The following is a 14906-nucleotide window of genomic DNA, read 5'->3' on the forward strand; positions in this document are numbered from 1 at the left end:
CTCCACACCCTGGGGTTCCTTCTTAGGCTGTCGGCTTTGCCCTGTGGGACGCAGGCAGCCTGGAGAGCTTTACCCCATGTCCTTCCTTTCCCCTTTGGGCAGCCGCTTTCTTGGGGGCGAGGGGCCGGGACGGCACCAGGCCGCTGCCCGCTCCAGTCGGAGGAAGGGGCTGTTCTCCGGGCACCCAGCGCAGGGCGAGCGCAGGGACGTTCTGCGCTGCCGGTGGCTCTTCCCGAGGGAGCTGTGCTCTGGTTTGAGCAGAAAAAGGTGTCGGTCCCAGGCAGCCGCGTATCGCCGTGCACAGCTATTTGGCCGGTGTCTTGCTTGTTCGAGTAAACGTGTATTTCTTGCCTTGCAGTCCTGCTGACAGGTCAGAGGTTGGAGTTACAAAAGCCTTTTGCCATCAAAGCAAGATGACCGCTAGATATCTACCAGCACTGGATGTCAGCCGTGTCTCTAGCTGCAAAGGGCTGGCAGGCCAGGAGATAGCTAGAGTGGTCTCGGTTAAAGAAAGTGAGGGTTGAAGTGTGTGTTTGAAGGAGGTGAATCAGGCAGCTGAAGGCACTGAGCTGCTCGCCTGACCCACAGGCGGAACAGCCCCTCCAGCCCACCGAGTATCGCGTGGTGCAGGCAGCAAAGCGCTCGCTGGCAGGAGCAAAGACAGAAGCTCCCGGGCTCTGTGGTCACCTGCCAAGGACATCTCACAGACCAACGTGCCTCTTCGCTTTCCCCGCTGCACGGCTCGCTGCGCGCTGGGAAGGAACTTTGTGCGGCGTCTCTTCTTGAAGTGACTGTGTGAGTTATCGAAGCCAACTGGGGGAGTTTCAGTAAGGCCAAATGCCGGGTGCTGCACTTGGGCCACAACAACCCCCAGCAGCGCTACAGGCTTGGGGAGGAGTGGCTGGAGAGCTGCCAGTCAGAGAGGGACCTGGGGGTGTTGATTGACAGCCGGCTGAACAGGAGCCAGCAGTGTGCCCAGGTGGCCAAGAAGGCCAATGGCATCCTGGCTTGTATCAGCACTAGCGTGGCCAGCAGGGACAGGGAAGGGATCTGACCCCTGTGCTCGGCGCTGGTGAGGCCGCCCCTCGATGAGTGGGTTCAGTTTTGGGCCTCTCATCCCAAAAAGGCCATTGAATGACTCGAGCGTGGCCAGAGAAGGGCAACAGAGCTGGTGCAGGGTCTGGAGCACAGGTCTGATGGGGAGCGGCTGAGGGAACTGGGGGGGTTTAGTCTGGAGAAGAGGAGGCTGAGGGGAGACCTCATGGCCCTCTACAACTCCCTGAAAGGAGGGTGCAGAGAGGGGGGAGAAGTCTCTTGAGCCAAGGAACCAGCGCCAGGACAAGAGGGAATGGCCTCAAGCTGCGCCAGGGCAGGGTCAGACTGGCTCTTAGGAAGGATTTCTTTGCAGAAGGGGCTGTTGGGCGTTGGAATGGGCTGCCCAGGGCAGGGGGGGAGTCCCCATCCCTGGAGGGGTTGAAGAGTCGGGTTGACCCAGCGCTGAGGGATCTGGTGGGGTTGGGACCGGTCAGGGTGAGGTTCCTGGTGGGGCCGGAGGAGCTTCAGGGGCTTTTCCAACCTCCATGATTCTGGGATTCTGTGACAGGCCCTGCCCAGGAAGCCTCGTGTGGATGCAGGAGCAGAGCCCTGGTAGCACAGAGGTGAGGAAAGGTGCAAACAGCACAGCGGACCCGCGGGTCCCCGGCGCGTCACCGCTCCCGTGCAGCTCAGCCGCTGGCCCCGGCTCTGCTGGGCCGCGCTGGCACAAAGCCACTTCCCGACGCTCCCCTCCCGCCGTCAGCACATGGTCTGTGCTGCCCCCCGCTGCCCCCCGCTGCCCCCCGCTGCCCCCCGCTGCCCCCCGCTGCCCCCCGCTGCCCCGGGGGAGCCGCCGCCGGGGGGGGCGGCCCCGGGCGTCGTTTCCGCTGCCGGGAGCGCTCGGGAGGGGCGAGACGGGGCGATGGCGCCACCTGGCGGCCGCGCTGGGAGCTGCAGCCCCGGCCCCGCGCTGCGATCGGTGCTGCGGGGCGGGGCCGCCGCGCTCGCCGCTGCCTCCCGGTGAGGAACCGCCGCCGGCGGGCGCTTGGGGCAGCGCCGGTGCCGCCCCTGGGCAAGCGCCGCCCGCCTCAGGGGCGAAATGCGGAGCCGCAGCCCGGCGTTCGCCGGGGCCACCGGGGAGGGGACCGAGCCCCTTCGGCGGGGCGGGGTGTGTGCGCCCGGCGGGGGCGGCCCGGGAAGCTTCACACCGCCGCTGCGGCAGGTCCCGTTCCGCTGGGGGCGAGCCGGGCCGGGGCAGCCCCGGGAGTTACCGAGAGCCGGTGGAGGGGAGGAGGGGCAGGAGGCGGGCGCCCCCCCGGGGGCAGTCGCCGGGCGCCTCCGCAACTCGCCAGAGCTCCCCCGGAGCCGGCTCTGGCCCCGCTCGCCCGCTGCAGCTGCCCCGAGCTCCAGCACCTGCCCTGAAGCCTGTCCCGTAGCCCCGGGCCACCCCAAGCCCTGTGGCGAGGGCAGCAGGCTGGCCCCCGGTGCGTCTGCAGAAGCCCCGGTGGAAGGGGGGGCTCCGGCCGGGGGCGATCTCCGGCAATAACGGTCAGTGCTGCCTCTTTCCCACTCGCTGAGGCCGCGCTGGTCCGTTCCTGCCCTGGGGATGCCGTTGACTGCGCCCGCCTCGGGCTTGCGTGGGGTGTCTCTGCCTGGCCCTGCACTTCTCACGGCACGGGGACAAAAAGGGACAGGCGGAGACTTGTGGCTGCGGCCAGCGGACAGGAGCTGCCGTGGCTGGAGCTGGAGAGGCCAGAGAAAGGGAAAGAAGGAGAAAATCAAGGCCATCTGGGCAGCACCCGCCTCCCACTGCAGACGAGAGAGCCTGCCTCTCTGGGTGAGGAAGGAGCCCTCCTCACACGCCGCAGCAGGCCAGACCGCCAGCGGGCACCCAGGGGCTGTTGTGTCACCCCAGGGGCTGTGTGTGTCACCCCGAGGGCGGTACGGCCGCGTAGTGCGCGAGCGAGCGAGGCTGTGTGTGTCGGAAACCGCGTCTTGCAAGAGCTGAGAGACGCCCGCGGGTGCTTTCAGGGGGAGGACGGCCAGGCCACTGGAGCTATGGAAGAGGAAGGGAGGAGAAGGAGAACGAAGGGTCTGAAGTGGCAAATGTCCCTGGCAGCGCTGAGAGCGACGGCTGCGGTGAGTCCTGGGACCTGGGGGCCCTGTCACCCCTCCTGTGCTTTTTGGGCCCTCCCCTGTCCCCCTCTACCCAACGCTGCTGTGATTTTCTTTGTTTCCCTTTACCTCTGCTCTCCTCTCTCCTTCTCTCCTGCTCCCTCTCCATCTTTCTCTGTCTTCTAGCTTTCCCTCTTTCTTTTTCTCTATATGCCTTTGTCCTGCTCCCTCTCCTTCCTTTTTTTCATCCTCTGTCTCTCTCCTGCAGCCTACTGCTCTTTTTTTCCTTTTCCAGTTCTTTGTCCTGATCGGCATCAGTCTCTTTTCCCCCACAACTTCTCTGGCCTGTTCCCTGACATTCTTTTCCTCTCTGTGCCTGTCTGTGCTGCTCCATATCCCTGCCTTTCTGTCTCCCTGCCTCCTTCTCTTCCTCCATCTATCCCATAATCTCACTCACTGCCACCCTCCCGGCCCCCTGTATCTCACTGTCCCCATCCTCCCCGCTGTTCACCTCGCCCTCTCTCTGACACTTTGGGCTGCTCCCTGTCCCGACTATTGATGGCTTCATCTCTCTGTCTTGTTCTCTGTTCCTGTCTCCTCTCGTGTTCCACCTCTCTCATTCCCTCTGCTGCTCTTGTTGGTTCCAGGCCAGCATCCTGCTCCCTGTCTCTCTCTCCCTTCCGCAGTCGTCTGCTGCTCTCTGGCTCCATGTCCCTCACCCGCCTTCTGGACCCCTCTGTCCTGCCTCCTCTCTCTCCTGATCCCTCTGGCCTGCTGCCCATCGCTGCCTTGACGTTCTTTCTCCACCTCTCTGCCTCGCTCCTGTCCCTCTCCTCATCTCTTGGGTTCTACTGTTTCTTTCTCCATCACTGCCTCGCTCTCTGTCCCTTTTCTCTTCTTCTCTCTGTCCTCCAGCCTCTCCCGAACATTTTGCCTGTTGCTCCATACCACTCCCTGTCCCGTTGTTTCCCGGAATAACCCCATTATTAGGATTATACAACCTGTCCTGCTCCGTGGCCTTTCCCCTTCGCCCTCCAGCCCATCACGGGCTTTTCTTTCTCCCTCTCTTTGTCCCGATCCCTCTCCCTTTCTCCCTCTCTCCTTTCTCATCCCCTCAGTCCCTCTGCCCTGTTTACCATCTCTTTCTCTCCCTCTCTCCCACCTTCCTTTCCCCCCACATTTGATTTCTCTCTCTCTGTTCTTTCTACTCCCCACTCATCATTATCTCTCTCCCTCCGTCTTGCTCCCTGACCCAGTTTTTCTTCCACCCTGTCCCTGGAGGACTCCTCATTCCTTTTCTAGTGATTTCTCCAGCTCTACTTCCCTCACGTCCTCCCACCCCTTTTTGGCTTCCCAGCCCTTTTCAAACTCTAACGCCCCTCAGACCTCGCACCACGTTTCGGCATCTACTTTTTTCTGACCTACTTTTGCCCTCCAGCCTACACTTGCAATCCGGCCTTCCAGCCCTTTTCGGCCTCCGCTTTTTTCTGGCCTCTATTTCCCTTCCAGCCTCCCTTGCTGACCTCCTGCAGCTTTTCAGCCCCCCGTTTATTCAGACCTTTATGTTCTCTTTGAACTTCCGACCCTTTTTTGCCCGCTCAGCCCTTTTCTGTCTCCCACCCCTTTTTGCACTCCACAATTTTCTGCCCTTTACTTGCCCTCTGGCCTTACACCTGCAGAAGAATTTTAAATGTAACCTCTGGTATATTTGAAATAGAATTTAAGGCCTAGTGAAATGCGTTCAGGACTGAGCTATCTTGTAATATTACCAAGGCAACCGGAATGGTGCTCAACAGGCCTGAGAAGTGTTCTTAGCCTGCTGCTTGTACAGTCCCAACCCACGGCTGGTTTAAAACCTGGTCAAGCTGATCCTATAGAGACAGTTTTAACAAAGGGTGATTAATTGACTAAACACAGGGGTTTTGCTAGATTAAGAGAATTCAGTATGTAGAAACTGCTCGCTCTACCTAAGCTTTTAATAGAACATCTTGAAGTCTTTCTCAAAATTGTGTGAGATGAAAACTAGTGGAGGAAAGATGAAGATGATGACCCAAAAGATGACCCTGAAACTGAAACAAGGATTGGAACCAGAAGAGAAGAATTTGGCTGAGACAGGGGATTGTAGTGAACTTTAATAAATGATGAGAATCAAGAACTAAAAGGTTGAGTGAAAACTTACAAAGACTTTGGACTTGAGTAATAGATTTAGAAATAGTGTATAAACTGCGCCAGTCCTTTGGACATTGGCCACTCACTGCGGTGCTGGCCCAATGCTGAGTTGTCAATAAAGCAAACCCAGAGATGCCCACGTCTGGTCATTCTGTTTCTTCCTTGAACACATCCCAAGGGACAACCACCCTCTGAAGTGGTTTAACACCGGGGCACATCACCCTTGGGGTGTTTAACTCTGGGTTCCCGTCACCCCTTGGGCCCATCACCCTTGCCATGGTTAACCTTGGACCCATCACCCTTGGGGCAGTTAAAGCCAGGGCCTAACACCCTTTGGGCACATCACCCTTGGGGTGATTAACCCCTGGGGCCCATCAACTTGTGGGCCCATAACTCCTGGGGTGGTTAACCCTGGGGGCCCATCACCCTGGGGGCCACCACCCTCGGTGTTTGTTACCCTTGGGGCCCCTTAGGCCTTGGTCCCATCAGCTTGGGGTGGTTGACCCATCAGACCCTCTGGGCCCATCACATCGAGGCCCCATCACCCTGGGGGCTGTGAACCCCGGGGGCCCATCAACCCGGGGGCCCATCACTTTTTGCTTCAAAGGACCTTGGGGTCGTGGCACCCACTGAAGTGACCATGAAGGGTGTCACCATGCTGGGTGGTGCTCGGAGGGACGTGGCAGTAGGGTCCTGTGCTTCTTCCACTCCACTGAGCACTGAGGAGCCCAGCCGTTGGCCACTGGGTCTAAGTCCTGGGCTACCAGTACAGGAGAGATGGAGTGACTGGGAGAGAGCCCAGTAAAGAACTGTTCAGCCTGGAGAAGATTTGGGTGTCGGGAGTCCCACCCAGGTGGGGCCTCAGCAGTGGCAGTGACAGGACAAGGGGCGCAGGGCACAAACCTTGACACGGAGTGATTTGGGGGGACACGTTTTTTACTGGGGGGGGTGACTGAGGCTCCTTGGGGAGGTTCTGGGGTCTCTGACTGTGGAGGGATAAAAGGCCACCTGGATGTGGCTACGGTGGCCTCCCAGGGGCTTGCCTGAGCCCCCCAGGACCCTGTGAAGTTCCCTGCAGCCCCTCCAAGGACCATCTCAAGCCCCCCCCCCCAGACCCTGTGAAGGTCCCAGCTGACCCCAGGGACCCATCTGAGCCCCCCATGAAGGTCTCAGCTGACCCCCAGGGACCCTCCTGAGCCCCCCCGCACCCCATGAAGGTCCCTTCTGCTCCTCAGAGAACCTCCCAATCCCCTCTAGGACCCCACAAATATCTCTGCTGCACCCTGGGGACCCACAGGACCTTTTCCAGGAGGAGGGGGACAGCCGGTGACACTGAGGACATCGCGGGGGCTCAGTGTCTCCCCCAGGCCAGTACGGGGAGGCGCTGGGCAGCATCCCGAAGCTGCCCATGGTGCAGCCCAGGGGGGATGGACGCCAGTCCCCCCACAAACCCCAGCAGCGATGGTTCCTGTCGAGTCGTTGTCACCACCATGCAGCACCCCGCTGGCACACAATGTCCCCCCAGCATCCGCCAGCTGCCAGCAGGGCCTCCAGGGCCACCATGGGCGCCTTGTGGTCGCTGCGCCCGGGCCACCCCTCCAGTGCCCAGCCCAGGTTTGCCACGTCCCGCTCAGCCGGTGACAGAAGGGGTGGCACCTGTGGTGGGCCACGACCCCCCAGCGGACCCTGGGATTCCAGGTACCTGCAGGGACATGGGACAGTGAGGTCACTGGGGACACCGGAGTCATTGAGGGCATGGAGACACTGGGGTCACTGGGGATATTGGGGTCAGCAGGGACAGTGGGGTCATGGGGACACTGGGTATATTGAGGTCAGCAGGGACACTGGGGTCACGGGATACTGGGGTCACTGGGGATATTGGGATCAGTGGGGACACTGGAATCACTGGGGATATTGGGGTCAGAAGAGACACTGGGGTCACTGGGATCAGCAGGGACACTGGAGTCACTGGGGATATTGGGGTCAGCAGGGACAGTGGGGTCATGGGGACATTGGAAATACTGGGGTCAGCAGGGACACTGGGGTCACAGGATATTGGGGGGGATATTGGGGACACAGGAGACATGGGGACACTGGAGTCACCAGGGACACTGGCGTCACTGGGAACATTGGGGTTGTCAGTGTCACCAGTGACAGTGGGGTACGTGGTGACATGGGGGGGCACTGGGCTGTGGCTCTCCAGCAGCCCCTGTGACATGAGGTACTTGTGGGAACATTGGGGACAACTGGGGCATGGTGGCAGCGGGTGCAGTGGGGACACCAGTAACACCAGGGACACTGATGTCACTGGGAGTCGGGGGTGGCCCTGGGCCAGATTCCCACAGCTGAGGGTGGCAGCACTGGTGGGGACATGGGGACACAGGGTGGGCACTGGTGGTCCTGCAGCCAGACTGGGCACTGGGATCAGCAGTGACACCAGTGACCGAGGCGTCGCCAGGACTGGGAGAGAGCCTGGCGGGCACCAGTGACCCCTGAGCCCCTCCTGGTGCTCCCAGTGACCCCCTCACCGGTGCCAGGCATCCCCCAAGAAGGGCCAGGCAGCAGAGTTGTCCCCCACGGCCCCGCAGCACTCTCCACATAGTCCCACGCGAAGTGCAGGACCCGCAGCAGCTCGGCCCCCCCCTGCTCTGGGGGCACCCCCGAGCCCCCAGCGCCCCAAAGAGGGCCACCGCCAGCGCCCCGAGGGACCCTGCAGGGGACAGGGGTTTCACGGGTCTCCAGTGTCCCCTGGTCCGTCCCCACCCCGTCCTGGGAGAGCAGGGGGCTGCAGGGACAGAGGAGAGGGCTACCGCGGGTGGCCTTCTGCCCGAGGTCTGGGCAACCCTTTTTCAGGAATTTGGGGTGCTCAGGAGTCTTCCTATTTCTCCTGAGTTTTGGGGTGTTGTCCTGGTTCAGCTAGGGTAGGGTTAAGTTTCCCCAGCAGTGGGGGGAAGCTCTAGCCGGGTTATTCAATACCATGCTGACGTCACCTCCTGGCGCCCAAGCGCGGGAGCGCGGGAGAATCGGGGAACGCGTGTGTAGTGCGATCTCTCTCTCTCACTGCTGTATCGGTATATTTCTTGCTCTGTTCATTGTTATTACTGTTATTGTTATTGTTATTGTTGTTGTTTGTTGTGTTGCTGTTGCACTGTTGTATTAAACCTCTCCTTATCTCAGCCCCGGGGCTTTGTATTTCACTCCCTTTGTGGGGGGGGGCAGCGGCCACGTGGTCTCAGACCCCGGCAGGGCCTAAACCACCACAGTCACACACCAGGTCACAGGGCCAGACAACTGTCTCTGTGGCCCTCTTATCTTGCTCACACACACAAAGACGGATACATTCAAGATAGACGTGTTTTATGATGTTTAAGCTACATCTTCTATGTATATTTCACTAATGACTACATACTGGGTTAGCAGTTTTGGTTCAGGGCCTGTTGCTCAGGCTTCAATACTCCCACCTTTTACATCAGAATAGGTGGTTTGCTATCACTTAGTATAATCCCTATTAGCACAATGGTTATCAGTTATGAAATATACAGGATTCATCTATAGGCCAACTCTGGCTTGGGCCTGTTGTCCAAGCCTTAGCACTTCACCAGCTTCCTCCCCGGGGGCAAGAGGGGCTCCCTCTCCTGGGGTGCGGGTGGCCTTTGGCGGCTGCTGCCCCAGCACGGGTCCGCAGCGCAATCTGCAACAGTTCCTCCTTTGCACTCCGTCCCTGCTCCCACCCCCGTGTGCTGCATGTTTGCGCTGCAGTTCTGCCACGATGTCCCTTTTAGCCAAGTCCTAACAGACCTGCTTGTCTGCCTTCCCAGCAGGCTGGACCCTTCTTCTGCCTGGAGGATGCTCTCCTTAATGGTCTGCCAGCTCTCCTCAGCTCCTGCACCTTCCAGAGCGGCCTGCCATGGATCCCACCTGCCTGCTCCCCCTGCCTAAGCCCAACCCTGCTCACCTGAAGTCTAGGCATTGTACTTTCCTAAACGATTTTTATTTTCTCTTTCTCTTATTTCAACTTTGTTGTGCATGTTCCTGTAGGACTCATTCAGCAGGTTCTTGCCTGAAAAGGGGTTTTCTTAATTGCCCCTGGGGCTTTTTTCAGACTGTAGTACCTTTTAGGCGGAAAATTCCTTCTGCTCTTTGTGTGAATACACCTAATTCAAGGGAAGCACAACTCTCTTCTTTTGCAAATTAGGGTAAACCTGGGGGGGGGGGGGGGGGGGGGAAATAAATAAAAGACATGTGCTTAATGTTGCACACAGCTGCACACAAAACCATGACCTTTGAGTGGCCAGGTATATACCACATTCATCTCGGAGCAGGATTTCCGTGCTGTTAAACAAGGGAGTAGAATAGGAGTATTTTCAGTTATGGCATCAACTATAGCATCTTAACCTTCAATGGGATGCGGGATCTGAAGTACTAAACATATTCTTTAGTTAATCTAACCTAACTGAAAAAAAATGCAACTCTGTACCAGGGGTGAACAAGCTGGATCCTGACTTGAAAGGATCATCCGTGGTTTTCAGATGGCTCTGGATGGTAGAGGAGAGGAAAGACAAAAGTCGGAAAATGTGGTAAGAAACTTGATTCTGACAAAAAGACAATGAGATTTGCAGCAGTCCAGCAGAAACTTCAGTCTCTTTGTACTGTTGGGCTGTTCAGGAAGGCTCCAGAATAGAAAGAATATGTTGATGGAAACTTTCCATTGAAACCCAGGATGGGTTTTTTAGTGCTCTCTGGTCGTGCCTCGTAAGTCGACGAATACTCTTAAGGAGCTCCAAATGGGCACAGTGGTAGGAAGAGGCAGCAGCTTAGGGGGAAATGGTGCTCCACTGCTTCAGGATATAAGATAACCTGGTACAGACATTTTGGAAAGGGAAGCTTCTGAACTGCTAAAAGATCTCTTTCTATGAAGCCCTTAAAAACATTATTGTTCCAGCTCCATCTGCAATACTTCTAATGAACATGAGAATCGTTTCTCACGCACAGTTTCAAAACATGAGAAGACATTTTTGAATTGGATTGCGTGACCTGGAGATGATCATTTTCCTTGGGCTAGGAGGCTGCAAGGGCATAAATCTCAGCTAGATGATAAAGAAAAGCACCTTCCTCCAGTAGAGGATTTTATTGTATGTTACATGGAACACCGTCCTTCTGTGAAAAATAGAAAAGAGAATCTGACTGCTTAATTAAGATTTCACAGAAACATCTGTTATGTGCTAAGAGAACAGTCACTGACGTGGACATTTGTGGGAGAGAGGCAAGTTGACATCGGGCCTGTCAGCCCTGCACAGCCCCTGAGAAGCAGCAAGGCTTTGATGAGAAACAGCCCTTGGGGGAAAGATCAGAAACTGCCGAGTTGTGCCAAGGTGTTTGCTGCCTGGTAAAACAAAGACTTTAATCTGTTCATTGAATGTGGTACCGTGGCAAGGTTTCAGCTCTCACAGGTGTCAGCACTGGTTTCATAGCCAGTGTTATCACAAAAAGGAGCACCAGGATCTCTCCCTCTGCGAGCTGGAGGTGGGTGGGGTGATCCACGGGCCAGAGTCTGGAAATGCACAAAGCAGGATGTTAAAGCCAGGCTTTAACTGTTTCTCAAAGCTTGGCATAACTTTGCAAATCCAATAATCCTTTTCCAATCCACCATTTCTTTAAAGAGTATTCTTCCATACTTGGTGCTAAACCCTCTTATAAACAGCTCTGAAACTCCCACATTGTCCATCACAGCTTCCCCTGAAGCCCCGACTCGTCAGAGTCGATTTCTCACAGGTTTTTCAGGAGATTTTACTATTCCAGCTGTTGCCATCTCAAGTCTTACTTCCAACGTGTCTCTCAGCTTATCAAACGGAGGAATTCCAGGCAAACAGAATTTTTCATTTTCCATTGTACTGCCGTTTAAATTTAACTTAAGCTGTACGTGATGACCAGGGAAAGGAACACAGAGAAACCCTTTTTGGGATTACTGACGGCTTCTTCTCATCTGCCGTGCTTCAGCTGTGTCTTCTCTAGACCACTTGTGCTTGCAATGGAACAGGTACAAGCCATAGAAGAGTGGCTCGTTTCTTCGTTCAAGGAATAGGGGAACGGTTACATTTTCCATCTGCACAAGTGCCAGTGCCAGCCAGGCCCCGACACAGGCAAGCGCCATGGAGACAGGCAGCCCACTATGACGTCACCGTGCGGTGGTCTGTGACATCAGCAAGCGATGGATTGTGACCTCACGTCCCTCACTGCTTATATTCGGGCACCGGCAGAGCCCGGCCCAGTCTGGCTCGTGCCTGGACTCCTGCCGAGCGTGTCTGCGAGGTCTGGAGGGACGAGCGAGGCTGCTCCGGGTGCTGGGTGGTGCTTTGGGGGCTGCCGTCGGCAGCTCTCGGTGCCTGTCCCGGAGTCATCCCCTGTGTTTCCCCGGCCCTGCCTGGGTCAGGCAGCCGGGCACCGCCAGGAGCACTTGCGACAGCATAGGTGAGCTGTGCGGGGACCGTCCCCCCGGTGTGGGCGAAGGGGCTTGTGGAGCCAGAGGGTGTCCTTCGCCAGGGGCCTGGGGATTTCTACCTCCCCTTGCCGGGACAGTGAGTGACCGGGGTCTGTCTCCGTTTTGCAGTGTGTGAGGCCAGCAATGGGGAGCAGCTCATCATCCATGGCTGAAGAGAGGGAGTGGAGATGCCCCATCTGTGGAGAGACCCGAGATGGCGTCGCTTATGCGACCCCTTGTCTCCACCAGTTCTGCCTGGGCTGCATTGTGCGGTTGGCCAAGAGGAAAGCGTCGTGCTCCCTATGCAGGCAGACTGTCCAGTCCATCATCTACTCTGTGCCGTCAGAGGAAGATTTTCTGGAGATGACTTTCCAGGAAGGCCCCTCCCATCCATCGGTTGCCGGCCACCAGGACGAGCAGCGGGCTGCCAACCCAGTGCCTGTGGGTGGCTTACTGCCCCGTGTCTGGGCGGGCCTTTTCCGCGACTGCAGAGAGATCCTGGAGCCCCTGATGCCCTGGCTGAGGCAGCAGGTCCGGCAGATGTACAGGCGGCACCGGAGGCTGATGAATGTGGTAGAGGCCACCATTGTCGCACAGCTGTGCTGTTACGGGCCGGACGAGAAGGCCTTGGTACGGGAGCTGCAGCCCCTACTGCAGCACCGGACGGTGACGTTTGTGCGCCAGCTGATCGCCGTCGTGGCAGAGCGGTGCAGGGAGCACATCATGCAGCAGCTGCAGCCCCGGGACTCCCAGGCTGCCGAGGAGCAGCAGCACAGCCCCGCGGCCACCCCTGGCCCTGCCGCCGCCCCGGGGGACACTCCTGCCCCCGACCCCAGAGCGCAGGAGGAGCCCCGTGAGGAGCTGGGGCAGGTGGTGGCAGGTCCCTCCACTGCTGGCCAGGGCAGGGACTGCTCACCCAGGGGGCCCCGGCAACGCCCCAAGAGGAAGGCCAGCTGCTCCCAGGACTCTTCAGCCCACAAGCGGCCACGCCGCCGGCAACGCTAGGGTGGCCAGAAGCCGGCGAAACCAGGGCTGGGACAGCAGCTGGGGTGTGCGCCTGCCCCCAAGGGGGCTTGGAGGCGCTTGTTAGTAGCCTCATCATGAAAGAAGGAAAATAAAACGATGAAAACTGCATGAGAAGTCTCAGTCTCTCCTTACACACCGTGCGGCTGACATTGCTGTGGTCGCCACCCGTGATGCTTTCTCCTCCTCCTCCTGGTGCTGTGCTCACCTTCCCCCTCATGAGGCTCCTGCAACTTCCACATTGTCTACCACAGCTTGTCCTGAAGCCCTGATTCATCCATCAGAGAGTGTATTTCTCAGAGGCTCTTCCGGAGATTCGACTGGTTTCTCTGTTGCCATCTCAAGTCTTACTTCCAACGGGTCTCAGGTTATTATCTAATCAATGAATTCCAGGCCAACAGAATTTTCCATTTCTCTGCCATTTAAATTGAACTGCAGCTGTCTTTTATTATCTTCTGTGATCCACTAACAATCATCAAAGAAGACTAGTTATGGCATTTAAATATCTTTTCAAATTTAGCCTAAGACTCTTCCCCTTTTTGAATTCTTCCCTTCAGTAATTTGTATAGACATCCCGCGAGTGTACAGACTTAATTCTTCCTGTAGAGAGATTAACATATTGCTAATCCTCCAGAAAGAGGTCTTTAGCGTTTTTCAAAAATAGTGGTAGGATATTTGAGATGGAGCTTTTGTTCAACAAGCCAGCAATAATTCTGGAAATAAACGGTCCTGAGCCTTGGTTGCCTACTCGCGGACAGACCAAAGGCGGGCGGCCGCTCTCTGCCTTGGCTGGAGGACTGTTTCCCTGAAGCACCGCCCCTCCGTCCTGTTCCCAGCTTGCCTCGCCTGCAGTTCGGATGTGCAGAGGGACGGGGTGTGTTGCAGCAGGGCAGCTGGGGCACAGCCTGAGCTGGGGCTGGGCGCTGGGCCTGGAAACAGGCCCAGGTGCTCGGTCTTCCAGAAACCTGCTCCACAGGCAAAGATCGGCCGCTTGTGGACAAACACCAATACGGCATTACCGCCTTTTCCCATGGGACCTCTTCCCTGCCCCGGGGGTCACGCAGTGTGGCCACCTCTTCCCGACAAACAGCCAAGCCATCGCCCTGGGCTGAGGGTCACTGTGTGCCTGCAGAGCTTGACGACGGGGTGGCTGCTGAAGAGATCCAGCTTCAGCTTACAACGTCTGCTCAAACCGAGGGCAGAATTCCCCGCGCTTCAGCAGTGGAGGACTGCGCCTGTGCTCTGTGGTTTTACAACGGAATCGCTCTCTTGGACAAAGCTAAGCACGCAGAGGTGTTCACAGCTCCCCAGAACTGAATTGAAAAATACACATATAGAATTTCCACTCTAACTCTCCGTTTCATTTCTGTTCCTTATTTTTTCCCACAGGTTTCACATGTGGACCTTTACTACTCTTTTTTGGTAAGTAAAAGCTGCAGCATCATTCCCAGTTGTTTTGTTTGCACTACTGAGAATTACTTCAAGAATTTCCTTAATCACGTCTGCAGAAAAGGCTTTCCTTTTCTGAAAATCTTTGTCTTTAATAAATACATTCTGCACTAACGGACTTAAATGACGGTGAGAGCAGAGCACTTGTACTAAAACTGCATTTCTTTATAAATTCCCATTGCCCCTTCTAGATGCTTTGAACATCCGCTTGGGCTTTTATTATTTATATTTATGCTTTCCCCACATCAGCTTCTGGGAAGGCAAGACTCATTGATGCGTTTCACTATGAAAAAGTGATATCAGTTATTTTTGATTAGGTTCTTACCATCAAAGATCTTTCTGTTTCTATTCAGAAAAAAAGCATCCTCCTTAAAGTGATAACTTAGGTGAAGTACTGTTTGTGACAGTAACTTGGTTAGATTACATGTCTGATGCCTTTTTCAATATTTATCCTCTTTTTCCATCTCAAGATTTGGACTAAAACTGACCTTTTAACTGGCAGTTACAGAGAAACCTCTTTCCCACAGCAAAGAAGAGATTGGAAACTCCCAACGTTTGTGACGACTATGAAAGGGAATGATATTCTCATCTTTTCTTCAAAACTGGAACGGTTTTTCCCAGTCTTGTGCAGTGTTTA

At 56.4% G+C, this 14906-nt stretch overlaps 1 protein-coding gene across 1 annotated transcript; it reads left to right on the top strand.

Annotated features, from left to right (window-relative positions):
• Positions 1–1957: 1957 nt before the first annotated feature.
• On the top strand, positions 1958–5458 carry LOC141917226 (uncharacterized). Its single transcript, XM_074810329.1, has 4 exons — positions 1958–2055; positions 2128–2409; positions 2460–3174; positions 5080–5458. The coding sequence occupies exons 1-4, from the start codon at positions 1958–1960 to the stop codon at positions 5119–5121; spliced, it is 1137 nt and encodes a 378-aa protein (XP_074666430.1). The 3' UTR covers positions 5122–5458.
• Positions 5459–14906: the final 9448 nt, after the last annotated feature.

Source organism: Strix aluco, chromosome 35 (genome assembly GCF_031877795.1).
Source record: "Strix aluco isolate bStrAlu1 chromosome 35, bStrAlu1.hap1, whole genome shotgun sequence".
Classification (NCBI taxonomy): domain Eukaryota; kingdom Metazoa; phylum Chordata; class Aves; order Strigiformes; family Strigidae; genus Strix; species Strix aluco.

Coding starts and splice junctions, on each gene's coding strand:
- LOC141917226 (XM_074810329.1), top strand. CDS start 1,958: ATGGCGCCACCTGGCGGCCGCGCTGGGAGCTGCAGCCCCGGCCCCGCG. Junction 2,056..2,127: donor GCGCTCGCCGCTGCCTCCCG/GTGAGGAACCGC, acceptor CGCCCGCCTCAG/GGGCGAAATGCGGAGCCGCA. Junction 3,175..5,079: donor CGCTGAGAGCGACGGCTGCG/GTGAGTCCTGGG, acceptor GGGTTTTGCTAG/ATTAAGAGAATTCAGTATGT.